Source organism: Plecotus auritus (assembly GCF_963455305.1).
Source record: "Plecotus auritus genome assembly, chromosome: 3".
NCBI lineage: Eukaryota > Metazoa > Chordata > Mammalia > Chiroptera > Vespertilionidae > Plecotus > Plecotus auritus.
The window spans coordinates 118,449,829-118,464,717 of NC_137772.1; the positions used below are offsets into that span (position 1 = coordinate 118,449,829).

General features: G+C 41.6%; 1 protein-coding gene across 6 annotated transcripts in view; it reads right to left on the reverse strand.

Annotated features, from left to right (window-relative positions):
* Positions 1 to 8,694: 8,694 nt before the first annotated feature.
* The window catches only part of IFT88 (intraflagellar transport 88), a 186,800-nt gene continuing 180,605 nt past the window's right edge, over positions 8,695 to 14,889 (reverse strand). For 3 of the 6 annotated variants that reach the window (XM_080662122.1, XM_080662121.1, XM_080662124.1), the window contains 2 exons: positions 10,457 to 10,567; positions 9,796 to 10,233 (listed from right to left, as the gene is read on the reverse strand). In XM_080662122.1, coding sequence (XP_080518248.1) covers positions 10,112 to 10,233; positions 10,457 to 10,567 — 233 coding nt within the window. In that variant the 3' untranslated portion in view covers positions 9,796 to 10,111. Of the gene's footprint in view, positions 10,234 to 10,456; positions 10,568 to 14,889 lie in introns of all 6 variants that reach the window. The other 3 variants (XM_080662123.1, XM_080662126.1, XM_080662125.1) reach the window with 2 other exon arrangements.

Below are 14,889 nucleotides of genomic sequence, written 5' to 3' on the forward strand. Positions count from 1 at the left end.
AGTGGCTGCACACAAAATTTTGTGTGTTGGCCCTTGTAGAGGATGCCAGCATTTCCAGCCGTCTCTGGCTAGAGGACAGCAACCCTGCTGCTTTTCATAGCCAGATGTTCTGTGAGCTTCTTTCTCAGTTTTGGTTCTCTGGGCTGGGGAGCTGAGCTTGGAGGTTAGACCTCAGAGTTCTCAGTGGGAACCCCCCACAGATGAGCTATCCCTCCAACCTTCAGCTGCTGTTTTGGGAGCCCGGCCTGCCCTTTCACATTTTCGCACCTCCTACCAGTCTCTATGCAGTCTTCACTTTCCGTCCTTGGTTATCAGGGTTCTCTCCAGCTAGTCCTCAGTTGATGTTTTAGGGTTGATTTTCTGTATTTAGTTGTATTTCCAGTTTGGTCCTTGAGAGTGTCAGTATAGCTTCCACTTTGCCACTATTTTTAATCCCTTTTCATTTTGTTGATGGTTTATTTTGCTCTGAAGAAGCTTTTTATTTTGATGTAGTCCTATTAGTTTTTTTTTTTTCTGTTGTTTCCCTTGCCCTAGGAGATATATTGGCAAAAATATTGCTACAATATATGTCTGAGATTTCACTGCCTATGTCTTCTTATAGATTTTCTATGGTTTCATGACGTACATTTAAGACTTTTATCCATTTTCAGTTTATTCTTGTGTATGGTATAAGTTGGTGATCTAGTTTCATTTTTTTTTGCATGTAACTGTCCAATTTTCCCAGCACCGTTTATTGAATAGACTGTCTTTACTCCATTGTATGTGCTTGCCTCCTTTGTCAAATATTACTTGACCATTAAGGCGTGGGTTGATTTCTGGGCTCTCTGTTATGTTCCACTGATCTGTATGCCTGTTCTTTTGACAATACCAGGCTGTTTTGAGTACAACAGATTTGCAGTATAGTTTGCTATCCGGTATGCTGATTCTTCCAACTTTGTTCTTCTTTCTCAAGATTGCTGCAGCCATTTGAGGTCTTTGTTGGTTTCATACAAGGATTTGGAAAATTTTTGCTAGATCTGTGAAATATGCCATTGATATTTTAATAGGCATTGCTTTGATTCCATAGATTGCTTTTGGTAGTATGGACATTTTAATGATGATATTTCTTCCAATCCATTAACAAGGTATATGTTTCCATTTATTTGTATCTTCCTCAATTTCTTCAATGTTCTATAGTTTTCCAAGTGCAGGTCTTTAACTCCCTAGGTTAAATTCATTCCTAGGTACCTTATTTTTTGTTGTTGTTGCAATAGTAAATGGAATTGTTTTCTTAGTTTATTTTTCTGATAGTTCATTATTGGTATACAAAAATGCAACTGATTCTGGATATTGATTTTGTATACTGCTACTTTGCTGAATTCATTTATTATATGTAGTAGTATTTTGGTGGATTCTTCAGAGTTTTCTCTGTACAATATCATGTCATCTGCAAATAATGACAATTTTACTTCCTCCTTTCCAATTTGGATGCCATTTATTTTTTCTTCTTGTCTGATCACCATGGCTAGGATCTCCAGTACTATTTTGAAATAAGTGGTAAAAGCGGACATATCTGTCTTGTTTCTGATATTAAAGAAAATGGTTTTAGTTTTTGTCCATTGAATATAATTGCTGTAGGTTTTTTGTATGTGGTCTTTATTATGTTGATGTATGATTCCTTTATTCCCACTTTACTGAGAGTTTTTATCATAAATGTGTGCTGCATTTTGTTGAATGCTTTCTCTACATACCTGCTATATTGATATGATCACATGATATATCTTTCATTTATGTGATATTTCATTTTTATTTATTTACAAATATTATACCAACCTTGCATCCCTAGAATAAATACCACACGGTCATGGGATATGATCTTTTTAATGTACTGCTGGATCCGGTTTGCTAATATTTTGTTGAGGACATTAGCATCTATGTTCTTCAGGGATATTGGCCTGTAATTCTCTTTCTTTGTAGTATCTTTCTCTGGTTTTGGGATTAGGATAATGCTAGCCTTGTAAAAAGAGCTTGGAAGTCTTCCCTCCTCATGAATTTTTTTGGAATACTTTGAGGAGGATAGGTGTTAGTTCTTTTGCGAATGTTTGGTAAAATTTGCCTCCGAAGCCAGCCAGTCCAGGATTTTGGTTTGCTGGAAGTTTGTTGATTACTGCTTCAATATTATTAGTTGTTGTCAGTCTATTCAGGTTTTCTGATTCTTCCTGACTTTTGGAAGAATGTATGTTTCCAGGAATTTGTCCACTTTGCTCAGGTTGTCTAATTTATTGGCATTTAGTTGTTCGCAGTATTTCTTTTTACAATCCTTTGTATTTCTGTGGTGTCAGTTGTTACTTCTTCCCTTTCATTTCGGATTTTATCTATATGGGTCTTCTCTTTGCTTCTTGATGAGTCTGGTTAAAGGTTCATCAATACTGTTTATCTTTTCAAGAAACCAGCTCTTGGTTTCATTTATCTTTAGTATTATTTTTTGAAGTTTCTATGCTATTTATTACCGCTCTGATCTTTACTATTTCCTTTCTTCTACTTACTCTGGTATTTTCCTCTTGTTTTCTAGTTCTTTTAGGTGTAGGTTAGATTGTTTGAGATTTTTCTTGCTTCTTGAAGTAGGCCTGTAATACTATGAAATTCCCTCGCAGGACTATTTTCACTGTGTCACATAGATATGAGGTTGTTGTGTGTTTATTTTCATTTGTTTCCAGGTAATTTTTTTTTTTAAATATATTTTATTGATTTTTTACAGAGCGGAAGGGAGAGGAGGGATAGAGAGTTAGAAACATCGATGAGAGAGAAACATCGATCAGCTGCCTCTTGCACGCCCCCTACTGGGGATGTGCCCGCAACCAAGGTACATGCCCTTGACCGGAATCGAACCTGGGACCCTTGAGTCCGCAGGCTGACGCTCTATCCACTGAGCCAAACCGGTTTTGGCAATGTTTCCAGGTAATTTTTGATTGACTTCAGAAATGAAGGGAGGGGGAAAGATAGAAACATCAATGATAACAGAATCATTGATTGGCTGTGTCCTGCACAGCCCCTACTGGGGATCAGGCCCGCAAACTGGGCCTGTGCCCTGACCAGAAATCAAACTGAACCTCCTGGTTCATAGGTTGACCCTCAACCACTGAGCCACACGGGCTTGGCTGTTTCCAGGTAAATTTTGATTTCTTCTTTTGTCTCATTGGTAACCCATTCATTGTTTAATAACATGCCATTTAGACTCCATTGTGTTTGATTGATTTTGAAGTGTTTGTTTTTTTAAAATTGTACCTGATTTCTAGTTTCATGCCATTGCGATCTGAGAAGATCCTTGATATGATTTCAATCTTCTTGAATTTGTTAAGACTTATTTTGTGTCCTAACATGTGGTCTATTTTTGAGAATGGTCCATGTGCACTTGAGAAGAATATATATTCTGTAGCTTTGGGATGAAAATTTCTGTAAATATAAATTAAATCTATCTGATCTAGTGTGTTGTTAAATGTCTCTGTTTCTGTGGTGATTTTTTGTCTTTAAGATCTATCCATTGATGACAGTGGGGTGTTAAAGTCCCCTTCTATGACTGTATTGCTGTTGATATCCCTCTTAAAGTCTACCAAGAGTTTATATGTTCCTATATTTGGTGCATGTGTTTACAAAGGTTATATCCTCTTGTTGTATTGATCCTTTCAGTATTATGTAGTGACCTTCTTTGTCTCTTTATATGGCCTTTGTTTTGAAGTCTATTTAGTCAGATATAAGTATTACTATCCCAGCTTTTTTTGTTTCATTTGTATGGAATATTTTTTTCCATCCCTTCACTTTCAGCCTGTGAGAATCTTTTGTTCTGAGGCAGGTCTCTTGTAGACAACATATATATGGGGTCTTGTTTTCTTATCTATTCAGCTACTCTATGCCCTTTTTTTAAAAAAATATATTTTATTGTTTTTTTACAGAGAGGAAGGGAGAGGGATAGAGAGTTAGAAACATCGATGAGAGAGAAACATCAATCAGCTGCCTCCTGCACACTCCCCACTGGGGATGTGCCCGCAACCAAGGTACATGCCCCTGACTGGAATCGAACCTGGGACCCTCGAGTCCACAGGCCAACGCTCTATCCACTGAGCCAAACCTGTTAGGGCCTCTATGCCTTTTGATTGTAGCATTTAATCAATTTACATTTATGGTCATTATTAATAGGTACTTATTGCCATTTTTTTCTTTATGCCTCTGATCCTCTCTCTATAGATTTATTTTTCTTCATAAAGTAGTCTCTGTAGCATTTATTGCAATGCTGGTTTGGTGGTAATGAACTCCTTTAATCTTCTTTTGTCTGGGAAACTCTTTCATTTCATCTTTGATTTTAAATGATAGGCTTGCTGGATAGAGCTGCTTGGTTGCAGCTTATTATTACTTTGAATACTTCATGCCAATCCCTTCCAGCCTGTAGTGTTTCCGTTGAGAAATCAGCTGACAGTCTTATGGGAACTCCATTGTAGGTAACTTACTGTCCCTCTATTGCTGCCTTAAAATTCTCTCTTTGTCTTTAACGTTTGCCATTTTAATTATGCTGTGTCTTGGTATTGGTCTCTTTGTGTTTATCTTGATTGGACTCTCTGTGTTTCCTGCACTTGTGTTTTTCCTTCACCAGGTTGGGGAAGTTTTCTGTCATTATTTCTTTAAACAGGTTCTGTAGCCCTTGCTCACTTTCTTCTTCTGGTATCCCTATGATGCATATGTTACATTTCATGTTGTCTCAAAGTTCACTTAAACCACCATCATTCTTTTTGCTGCTTTGATTTTTTTTTTCCTACCATGTCTTCCAAATTGCTGATTTGATCCACTGGCTGTTTATTCCAATATATTTTTTATTTCAGATATGGTATCTTCATTTCCGACTGGTTATTTTTCATGGTTTCTATGTCATTTTTCATGCTGTTGAGCATCCTAATAACCATTACTTTGAACTCTGTTTCTGATAAATTGCCTGCTTCCATCTCATTTAGCTCTTTTTCTGGAGATTACTAGCATTCTCTCCTTTGGGACCTATTGCTTTTTTTTTTTTTTTTTTTTTGCCTCCCTATTTTAGCTGTCTTTTTGTGTCTGTTTCTATGTATTAGATAGAACTTCTATTGAAGTATGGTAGCAACCATACTTGGGTAAAAATTGCTGTTTAATATTTTAACCTTGCTGTTTTGGGTTCTATACTCATTTAAAAGTTATTTTGATTTTCTGAACTTATGTATGATTGAATACTCCCTTGATGGCGGTTTGAATATCCCATTGTGATCTCACTGGTCATCGAAGCACATTCCTCTGGGACCCAGGACAGATAGTGATCCTAAATTGTCTCAGTAGCTACAGATAACTGAATTTTGGTTGACTCAGTGGTCCCAGAATCTGGATAGCACAATTATTCTAAATTGTCCAGGTGGTCCCAGATAATGTGTTTCTGTTGATTCAGTGATTCATAGATACTTTAGATAACTAAGTTGCTCAAATTCTGCTTCTGTAAAAATGCTTTTTTGCAAAACAGGTTCCTCATTCCAGACCCAACGATGTAACTGATACTTTTGTGATATTCTGCATATAAGCCAGAAGTGGCAAGCTGTTCGGGGCTGCGAGGTCTGGAGCGCTTTTGCTCCCTCGTATGCCGCCGGCTTTTAATAAATGACTCCATAATTCGACTTTTTGAGGCGTCCTTTGTAAGATGGGGGTTACACTACAACACTATGATTCCCAGTCTTGGTGTTGTGGCCTTCTGCTCCAGGTGTCCTGTGGGACCCAGTGTTGCAGTCTCCATCTCCTGAGCTGAGTGCTCTAGAAATGTCTCTTGTGTGGGTTGTTTGGGCCTTCATGTTGGTAATTGGGTCTTAATTGCCGTTGGCCAATTTGTGGGTGGTTTCAACCATCAGGCTATCTGACTGTGAGGCTCAACCCTGATCATGGCATGCAAGCTGCTGTGCAGGTGCAATCTCAAGGTGTCTTGTTGGGCTCAGTGGCAAATTCTTCCAGATCACTTGAGCTTCATATTCCAAGAATGTTTCTTGTGGATTATGTATGTCTCATGTTATAATTCCAACTTGATGAATGCTATTGTGGATGCAGTTAATCTTTCAGGTTGGATGATTATAGGAGTAAACCTCTATCACATATGAGATGCTATGCAGGGGCTACTTCCGAAGGTTGGGTTATTCCTATCAGGGTCTGGTTCTTCTGGAATCTTCCTTTGGGTATATAATTTGTGTGGCTGGTTGGGTCAAGCTCTGGTTTCGTCTGAAGCCCACCACTGCTTGTGTTGGTTCTTGGTCCATTTGAGTGTGGTTCAGGTGCAGGTTGCTGTCAGACATTATGTGTAACCAGTTTTGGTCTACCTGTCTAGAGTTACCAAGCTGTTCACTGTGTGTGCCTGTGTCTACTTGACTTGGGTGTGTGGGGGAGGGGCCAATTTGTGTAGATGACTTGACTTCCTAGAGCTCTGAGCTGGGATCAGTTCAACAAAAGTCCAAGGTATTCTGAGGTTGGCCTTCACCTGTTGGTTGATCCACCTGCACCCCTGCCCCACAGTTGTCTGGACTTCCTCCAGTCTTATGAAGAAAGGCTGTGGAGTGGGCCCATGATGGCCATGCCCTACTGGCCTTTCCACGGGGCTCAAGCTCAGTGGGTCATAGTGACCAGTTTGAGCAGACAGGGCTAGTTGGTCTCCTAGTTCAATGCAGCATGGTCTGGCACACAATGGGAAGAATATGGCCCCTGTTCCAGAGCCATACCATTTGGTCTCTGCTAGTCTTCAAATCTAGCCCCCCAGGAGGAGCACACTGCAGGCTCAGGTTGGGTATAGCCAGCTGTCCTCACTGCAGGATCAAGCTCAGTAAGACAGGACAGGGTCACTGGAATTTGGGCAAATAGATAAAGAAAGCCTTCTTTTAGGAGTGGCACCACTGGGGTGACATGGGAAGGGGGTGAGCTGCACTCTTTCTTTTAGCTCTGTAGCCACACCTGCTCAAGTCCTGGACTGAAGCCTCTGAGATAAATGCACTCTGAATGTCCGGCTCTGAGTGGAGCCTCCTTCCTCCCTTGAAACAGTCCAGCAGGACGTGGCCAGCTGGGGGTTTGAAAACAGATAAAGTCAGTCTTCCATTGGTGGTGGCACTGGCCCACAAGAAAACTGCATGCCTCCTCCCCATAGCTCTGCAGGCATGCCTTCAGAAACTTTGATGTTATAGCTGCATTCTGGAGCTCTGGGCTCTCAGATGTGCTCCCTGCTCCCCCCATCCCCTTGCAGGACTTGGAGGACCAGATCAAGGCAGCCCTCAACCCTTGGGAGGGAAGCAAACTGCTCACCTTCCCCTAGCTCAACAGTGTACCACCAGAGTCCCTGATGGGAGGATCTGAGGCGGACACCTCAAATGACACAGTTCTGAGTTGTGCCCTTTTCCCCTGTAAAGCTGCACCAGCAGGGCAGTGCCAGCAGGCTTTGGAAGAACAAATCAAGGCAGCCCTCCACTGGGCATGGTGCTGGTTCTTGGGAGGGGAGCCATATGCTCCCCTCTGCCTAGCTCTGCAGTGCACTTCCAGAGACCCTAATGGAGGGCTCTGAGGGGGTGTTGCTCCCCTCTGAATTGTGCTCCCTTCCCCCTGAAGAACTGAGCTTAGTAGGATTTGGCAATGCAAGTCAAGGCAGCCCTCTGTTGGGAGTGGCACAGGCCCATGGGAGGGGAACAAGTACAAGCCTCACCCTAGTTCTACAGCGGCCTGCTGCCACAGACCCTGACAAGGAAGTCTCCCCAACCTGAGAGATAGGGCAAAGATTGGCCCTTGTTCCAAAGGCACCAGTTCAATGACCATCTGAAAGCCTTTCTATACTAGTAGTTTCTCCAGGTCTCTATTGGGTGCAGCCAACAGTCCTTTTTGCAGGACTTGAGCTTAGAAGGGTGGTGTCATCAGTATTTGGAGGATGGGGTTAGTGCCCTTTCCTCAGATGGTGCTGTAAGGAGTGCCCGACCCTGGGAGATGGCGTCTGTGGGCAGTGGGGGATGTTGACTCAGGACTGGGACCTCAATAGCCAACCCTCCAGATCTCTGGAGCTATGCTACCCAGATCGTCTCTCCATAGCTTCTGAGTCTTCTTGCCTCTATCAGAGCCCTGGATAAGTGCCCAAGAGCATGCTCCTGTGCGATGCCCCTTAGGAGAGCACCTGGGATGGTAGCAGACTTTCTTCTCTTCCCATCAAAGTCCCTGCTTATTTTTGCTGCCAGATGCTATGTAGGCTCATCTTCCCAGCCCTGGTGCTCTGGTTTGGGGGTTTGGGCATGGGGTCGAGACCCCACTCTCCTCAGGGAGGACTTAAAAATATTTTTATTGGCTTCAGAGATGAAGGGAGAAAGAGAGAGAGAGAAACATCAATGATGAGAGAGAATCATTGTTCATCTGCCTCCTGCACGTCCCACACTGGTGATTGAGCCTACAGCCTGGGCATGTGCCCTGGCCAGGAATTGAACTGTGACCTTCTGGCTCCTAGGTCAATGCTCAACCTCTGAGCCACACCAACTGGGCCTGGGGGGCGGGGGTGAACTTCTGCAGCCACAATAACGTTCTGGCTTCTCAGCCACTACACCTGGGTGCAGGGACCAGCCCTCTTCATGTATCCGCCCTTCTACCAGTCTCTGTGTAGCTTCTTCTAGCAATCCTTGGATATAATACTCCTGTTGAGGTGTTTTTCAGTTGTTTATTCAGGTTGATTGCTCTATATTTTGGCTGTAAATCCAGTCTGGCACATGGAGGAGGTGTGTGCAGTTTCTACCTCCTCTGCAGCCATCTTTGATCTCCCATATTGTTTTAATCTATATAACACCCTAATATGCAAATTGACCAAACAGTGGAATGACCTGCGAAATGACCAGTCGGTGGGGAGCAGGGCTGGAGAGTGGGCAGTGCCAGGCCAGCCAAGGAGGGTGCCAGTGGGCAGAGGGAGGCGACTGGCGGCGGCAGTGGTGGGGGGTGGGGCCAGTGAGTGGGTGACACCAGGCCGCCAACCAAGGCAGCTGCCAGTGGGACCCCCCCCGCCACGATTGCCCTGCCGGTTGCCTCACAGATGGGCCTTGATTGCTGGCCAGGACTAGGGACCCTTCCCTATATATTGGGAACAGTCTCTTAGATTTAAAAATTAAAACCAGGCAAGGCTACTCTAACACTAAAAAAACAGGATGATGCAGCGATGACATGCATGGACTCTGGCTTGAACATTTTGTGGTCAGCCCTGATTCTGACACTTACAACTGTGTGACAAAGCCAATTATTTAACTTTTCTCTGCTTCAGTTTTCCACCCATAAGATGGGGAAAATGGTACTAGTGCCTCAGAACGATCATGTGATGTACTACTTTTTATAATCAGGGCAAAAAATGTAGCTGCCCATACAACAGCAAGATGCCTTTCACCTGCATTAAAAGTATGGTCACTGGTGCACGCAGCATCCCGTATTGCGAGAGGGATGTCCGACTGCTGGTTTAGGCCTGTAAACCGGGAGTCGGAAATCCCCCAAGGGGTCCCAGATTGTGTGAGGGCACTGGCTGGGCTGAAAGACCTTCCCCCTCCCCCGCCCGTGCATGAATTTTGTGCACCAGGCTTCTAGTAGTAATTTAATCCCCACTCAGGCAAACTTCCAAAGAAGTATAGTTTCCAAACTCAAAGCAATTTAGTTTGACTAAATATCCAGCAATGATATGTCCTAGCATAGTATTTTTCAAGCTGCAATCCAAGAAATCAATGTAGTTTTCATTATAACACTTTAAAAATGCAATTATAGAAAACAGCACACACTGCCGTATTAAAGATAATTTTTATGCATGTGTGTGTGTGTGTGTGATAACTGGTTGTCCAACAAAATTCATTTCTTACTGGTGGGGGGGTGCAATGTTTTCAAAAGGGTAAGGAAGTCATAGCTTAACGGATTAGTTTCACATGTTTTTTTCCATTAAAAAAAACACACAAAGACTTAACCCCATACTCATAGAACACAATACACTTATTAAAAACTTTGGAAGTGTACAAAATTAAAGTTTGTATATCTAATCCAAGGTTTAACATGGGTATTATCTTGCAAGGTAATTTCTTTCCTTTAATAAATAACATACATATTATTCCGGAAGCAAATCATCTCCTAACTCTTCATCAGCAAAATCATCCTCCTCCAGTCTTTTCTTGGCCGCAGTCTTTGGTCTTTCTACTTGAGGGCCAAGTGGATCCACATATGAGGCATCTAGGTTCAAAACAGATAGTTCCATTAGAATGATATAAAAAAATAACAACAAAACAAACATGAAGCCAGTTAGTCTCATAATCAAAACTGTGAGAACAATGCAGAGTGAACATAAATGCTCTCCCAAGTCATTTCAATTCTCTGTATATATGAAATTCTTAATGCCCAATTATACATTTTTGCCATCTCACCAGTGGGCTGGGTGGGGAACATGGGCACTTGCCTATTTCTTTGTGACTGCTACTTTCATAAGGCTCGTTTGTCCCAGGTAAAGCTCTGAGTTTGGCACTTAGCTGTTCACCTTTACTATTGGCACTACAGTTCTGGCCACTATCTGAAAACACAAAAATAAAAATGCAGTTGTTTAACGTGTTGAGAAAACAATACTACATCATGAAGTTAAAGCATACTTATTTACCAAGGTTGTTTCATTTGAAGCCAACTTTATATGTATCTTTTCAAATGTGTGCTTAATTATAGGTTTCAATTTTACCAATTCACTTGTGAAAAGTTAGAGACTACTTTGCCAAGTTTAATCTAGCAAAGAACAAAGCAACTGGAGAAAGAACAAATAGGAAGTGTTAAGATCAATATGAGCTGTGTCATCAACCTCATATCAAGGCAGCTGAGTGGCCCTAAAACCACATCAAATAGAAACACACACACACACACACACACACACACACACACACCACACACACACACACACACACCCCCAAAAGAGACTATGCAAGCTCAAACTAGGTACGAGATAACACAGATATACAATCCATTTTCTTCAAACATTTGAAGAATATTCATATAGAAGAACATTAGATTTGCCCTGCGTAGTATAATCAATTTTGGCTCAATATAGGGAAAAACTTGAAAAGGATGATAGTGTCTGATATGGAATGGCTGCCATGGGAAATAATGCAATTCACACCACTGAAGAATTTCAAATAAAGTTGAACACTCACATTAGTAAGAAATAGTAGTACTTTTGAATCTTAAATCTCTATTATATATTTTAAAAGAACCACTCCTCCAGTCCCACAATTTTTATTTCTTCCTCTTAAAATTACCACAATATTTTTGTTTTGTTTTGTTATGAAAGCTTCACTTTCAATGAGAGTAGTCCACAGATATGCTCTGATCATTTCTGAGTATACTTTATATTTTAGCTTATTGATAATGTCAATAAATATACTTCAAAACAAGATGGCCTTTAAAATACCCACATTTTAAGGCTGGTCAAATGAACCAAAATTATAAGTCCTCTCTGGGTTCTCATAAAAAACTTACTATTTCCCTGCACTGTTGATATTATTAAAAATAAAATGCAATGAATGTGACCACATATTTTATTTTATTTTATTTTTAAAATATATTTTATTGATTTTTTACAGAGAGGAAGGGAGAGGGATAGAGCGCTAGAAACATCGATCAGCTGCTTCCTGCACACCCCCCACTGGGGATGTGCCTGCAACCAAGGTACATGCCCTTGACCGGAATCGAATCCAGGACCCTTCAGTCCGCAGGCCGATGCTCTATCCACTGAGCCAAACCGGTTTCGGCCACATATTTTATTTTGTTCTCTAATTTTTTTTGGTACAATTAAGTCAATTTTTTTTCACCTACAAATGCAAATAGGGGTCTTTCAAAGTGCCTGAGTGAGCTCAGCTAAAGAAAGTTTGAAAACTATTGCTCTGGGCAATATTGCTTTCACTTTACTTTTCACACAGATATAAGTTATATATATGAATATAACAAAACCCCAACATCTCTCTCAGGCATCCAAAGCCTTTCTGAAATCCTAATGTATAATTCCAAGACGGAAGGACTACAGTCCCACGGAAAGAACAATCTTTTCTTTTTTTTAAGAACAATCTTTTAAAGATGAAAACTGGCCCTAGCTGGTTTGACTCAGTGGATAGAGCATCGGCCTGTGGACTAAAGAGTCCCAGGTTTGATTCCGATCAAGGGCACATTCCTGGGTTGTGGGCTCAATCCCCAGTGGGGGACATGCAGGAGGCAGCCAATCAATGACTCTCTCTCATCATTAATGTTTCTATCTCTCTCCCTCCCTCTCCAATTCCTCTCTGTAATCAAAAAAATATATTTAAAAAAAAAAGATGAAAACTGACCTCCTCAGAAAACTTTAGTTGTCCAATTGAAAAGTCATGAATAGAATTGTTAAATATTTTCTATTATAAAGACCACTAAGGGTATAAGTGAATATCTTCATGTTATCATTTTCATAAACATTCATGGAGTAACATTGCCATACATAGGCAGGTAAAAATGGAACAATATTTGTAAGTTGGGGTGGGTTTTATGTCCAACAAACAACAATTACTATTTCATAGAGGGAAGATAAAAACAAATAGGTTCAGAAAATTGAATTGTGAAATCAATTTATCTGAATTATCAATCAATTAACACTTAAACTTCCAAATGATACTTTTATTTTATAAGAGAAAAAAATATTAAAATCACAGAATTCAGAGTAATAAGGAATCTTGAAACTTACCTGTACCAGTAAAAAAAGAATATTCCTATAAAATGTACAATCTATATGAAGAGATAATTCCCAAAGTAAAATCACAGATGGACAATAAACATATAGAAATGGTTAAGCTTACTTAACCTTATAAACATAGTAAGTTAAAAAAAAGAAAGCCAGAACACTATATAGTGAATACCTTTTTAGAAAGCTTAAACACAAGCAAAATTAAATATATTGTTTGCATACATGGTAAAATTATATATGAAAAGGCAAGAAACTGAAAAATGTAAACCTCAATATATATCCTATATAATAAAAGCCTAATATGCTAAGTGTTTGGTTGATCGGTCGGCCATTCAACCAATCAAAGCGTAATATGCTAATGATATGCTAAGGCCACTCAATTGCTCGCTATGATAATGCACTGACCACCAGTGGGCAGACAGTTGACTGGTCAGCCAGTCGCTATGACATGCACTGACTACCAGGGGGCAGATGCTCTGACAGGTAGGTTAGCTTGCTGCTGGGGTCCAGCTGATCGGGACTGAGCGAGACAGGCCGGACATGCCCTGGAGCCCTCCTGCGGTCCCTCCCTGGCTGGCCAACCTCCTGTGTCCCTCCCCAGCCCCAATCATGCACCGGTGGGGTCCCTTGGCCTGGCCTGCACCCTCTCACAATCCAGGACCCCTCGGGGGATGTTGGAGAGCCAGTTTCAGCCTGATCCTGCAGGCCAGGCTGAGGAACCCAACTGGTGTATGAATTCGTGCACCAGGCCTCTAGCCTATATAATAAAAGCCTAAGCAACCATTACAGCAGAATGACTGGAATGACTGGTCGCCATGATGCACACTGACCACCAGGGGCCAGACGCTCAATGCAGGAGCTGCCCCCTGGTGGTCAGTGCACTCCCACAGGGGGAGTGCCACTCAGCCAGAAGCCTGGCTCATGGCTGGTAAGTGCAGCTGCCATGGCATCGGGAGCCTCTCCCAACTCTACAGCAGCCGGCTGGGTTGAGCGTGAGCGGTGCCCTGCCCTGTTTGGGGCTTCTCCCTGGCCGCCTGCTGCTTGCTACACTGCTACATCTCTCAGGGGATGTCCGACTGAAGGTTTAGGCTTTCAGTCATCCCCCGATGGGTCCTGGACTGTGAGACCCCCCTGGGCACAGGCTGGACTGAGGGATGCCCTCCCCCCCCCCCCCCCGCAGTGCACAAATTTCATGCACTGGGCCTCTAGTAAAATATAAAACTCATAGTAGTTATGTGTGAGAGAGGCAGAAGACAGAATGCACATAGATAGGTATAACAGTAATGTTCTGGTTGTAATGTTTTATGATGGCTTCATTAATTTTAATTTTATTAATATGCTTTATAACAGCACTATACAGATTCTTTTGTAGATATAAAACATTACATAATTTAAAATTCATATAATTCTAAATGTAGGATTCAACATCACCTATTAAAATTACTAAGATTAAAAAATATCAGAATAGCAAGTGAAATGAACAAATTTTCTAAGAATTGGTAGTATACTGGTATATCAAAAGACTTAAAGTTTTCCTGTCAGCAAGATAATGGAACGGGAAGCCCCAGACCTTGTTCCTTTACAAAGACATTGCCTATGGTCCAAAAGCCTTCACAAGAACTCCAGAAACCAGTTAGGAAGCTCAAAGGCAAGAACAACTTTATTGAAACAGGTAAGAAAAGTGATTTTATTTCAACTGTGTCAGCCCCTACTCAGAGCCAACACAGCTGACATTTGGGAGGAAAAGCCCAACTTGCAGGTCTCCCTTGGGGAGAAAGACAACAGTAGAATATATATCCAACATTTGGGTTTTTCATGGAACTGCCTGAGAGATTAGTCTGGAGTGCTCCTGAGGAACCAGCATATTCTGGATGCCCAAGAACTGCTAAGAACACAAAAGAGCTCAGTGGCTTGTTGAAGCATCAGAGGACCTCCCCGACTACAGACAAAAGCTGGCACAGTTTGTTGTGATCAGGAGAATGTGTCCAACTCATGGCTTCTTCATCAGCAGGGAAAGATTGAAATGAAATGTACATCCAACATGCCAGCTTTTTGGGGGGCTGCCCAAGGGTCTGGTTTCTGTCACATGTGACTCGGAGCACTAAAGAGGAACTGGCATATTTTGGATACTTGTGGGCTGCAGA